Raw genomic sequence first — 1,335 nt, forward strand, 5'->3', positions numbered from 1 at the left:
AGATGAACTTTGTTCTCTTGGAGATGCGCTAACACTTCGTCACCGAACAAAGAAGCACTTGCCCCAGTGTCTAACAAAGCGGCGAACTTCTTGCGAGCTATGGTTAACTCTATGTACGGCGCCGGCCCGTCGGCGGAACTTCCAACACGACAAGCCAACGGCGCGAGTGAAGCATTCATACTCGTGACGACCGCCGGCTGCCCAATGTGATTTACCGGCGGCCCCTTCCGTTTCCCGAACGCCCGTGGTCTCGGGGCGGCGGGTGCCTACAGTCGCGGACAAAATGACCAGGCTCATCGCAGCGGTAGCAGCGGTTGCTACGGCCTTGCCGCTGGTTGCCCCGATCACGCGGAGCATCGCGCTCGGGGGCGAGCGGAGGTTGCACGCTCGGCCTCTGATCCGCGTGCTGGCCTCGGTGCGGCTGGTTGCGCTCCGCGGTAGCATGTGCTGACCGTAACGCGTACGAGTAGGGGTCTAGGGCGCGATCTGACAATTCCCAGTTGTCTCGAAATTGTTCATCCGCGACCGCTACCGACCCGTCTGTCCTGTTCGACCGCGCCGAATGCGCGCCTGTCCACGCGCAACGAGGCTCGAGTGAGTGAGCCGCGGGCGGTGGTGGCCGATAAGCTCGCGCAGCGAGGATGTCCCCCTGAATACGCTTAGCTTCGGAGGCAAGTTCATCCAAATTTCTGAAACCGCCGCCTCTCAGGTAAGCCGCGAAAGTCGGGTGAGCTTGTCGCGTGACGCGCTCTACCTTCTCCGCGTTCGTGGCGAGTGGTTCCGCGAGACGATAAAGTTCGTCCATGGCCCTTACGTACTCCAGCAGCGATTCGTCCGGATGCTGGGTGCGTTGCTCCAACTCTCGCCGCAGGCGGTACTCATAGTTAGCGGGGAGGAATTCGTCGCGGAATTTCGCGCGGAAATCCTCCATAGAGCGCGAGCGTTCTCCCACTAACCGGAACCACCGCGCCGCTTTGTCCGTCAGCGACACGGGAACAATGCACTCGAGTATTTCGGCGTCCCCTAATCCCATCGCCTGCTGATACTGCTGCAGGCGGTCGAGATACTCGTTCGCGCTGACGCGATCGTGGTAGCCTGTGTAGGTAGGAACGTCTACCTTCACGCGCGGTCTCTCCGCTCGCGCGGGGGGTGCCTGCAGTGTTGTCTGCATCACGACCGCCATGCTCTGAATGAGGCGCATCGCATCCTGCAAAAGCGCCTCGCTCGTCGGCCGACTGGCGTCAGCCGAAGCCGGAGGTGCAGCTGTCGCTGGTCCGTTCGGGGGCAGCGGTGACCCCGTGGATACCGCTAATTCTGGTATTGGCGGTGAGCGCG

General features: G+C 61.8%; 1 protein-coding gene across 1 annotated transcript; it reads right to left on the reverse strand.

The window, feature by feature from the left end:
- Nucleotides 1–211: 211 nt before the first annotated feature.
- LOC144167843 (uncharacterized) lies at nucleotides 212–931 on the reverse strand. Its single transcript, XM_077697002.1, has one exon. It carries the CDS (start codon nucleotides 929–931, stop codon nucleotides 212–214), a length of 720 nt encoding a protein of 239 aa, XP_077553128.1.
- Nucleotides 932–1,335: the final 404 nt, after the last annotated feature.

The sequence above is a fragment of the Haemaphysalis longicornis genome, unplaced genomic scaffold, assembly GCF_048455015.1.
Source record: "Haemaphysalis longicornis isolate Haplotype H1 unplaced genomic scaffold, Haemaphysalis longicornis Haplotype H1 scaffold_2, whole genome shotgun sequence".
Taxonomy (NCBI): Eukaryota; Metazoa; Arthropoda; class Arachnida; order Ixodida; family Ixodidae; genus Haemaphysalis; species Haemaphysalis longicornis.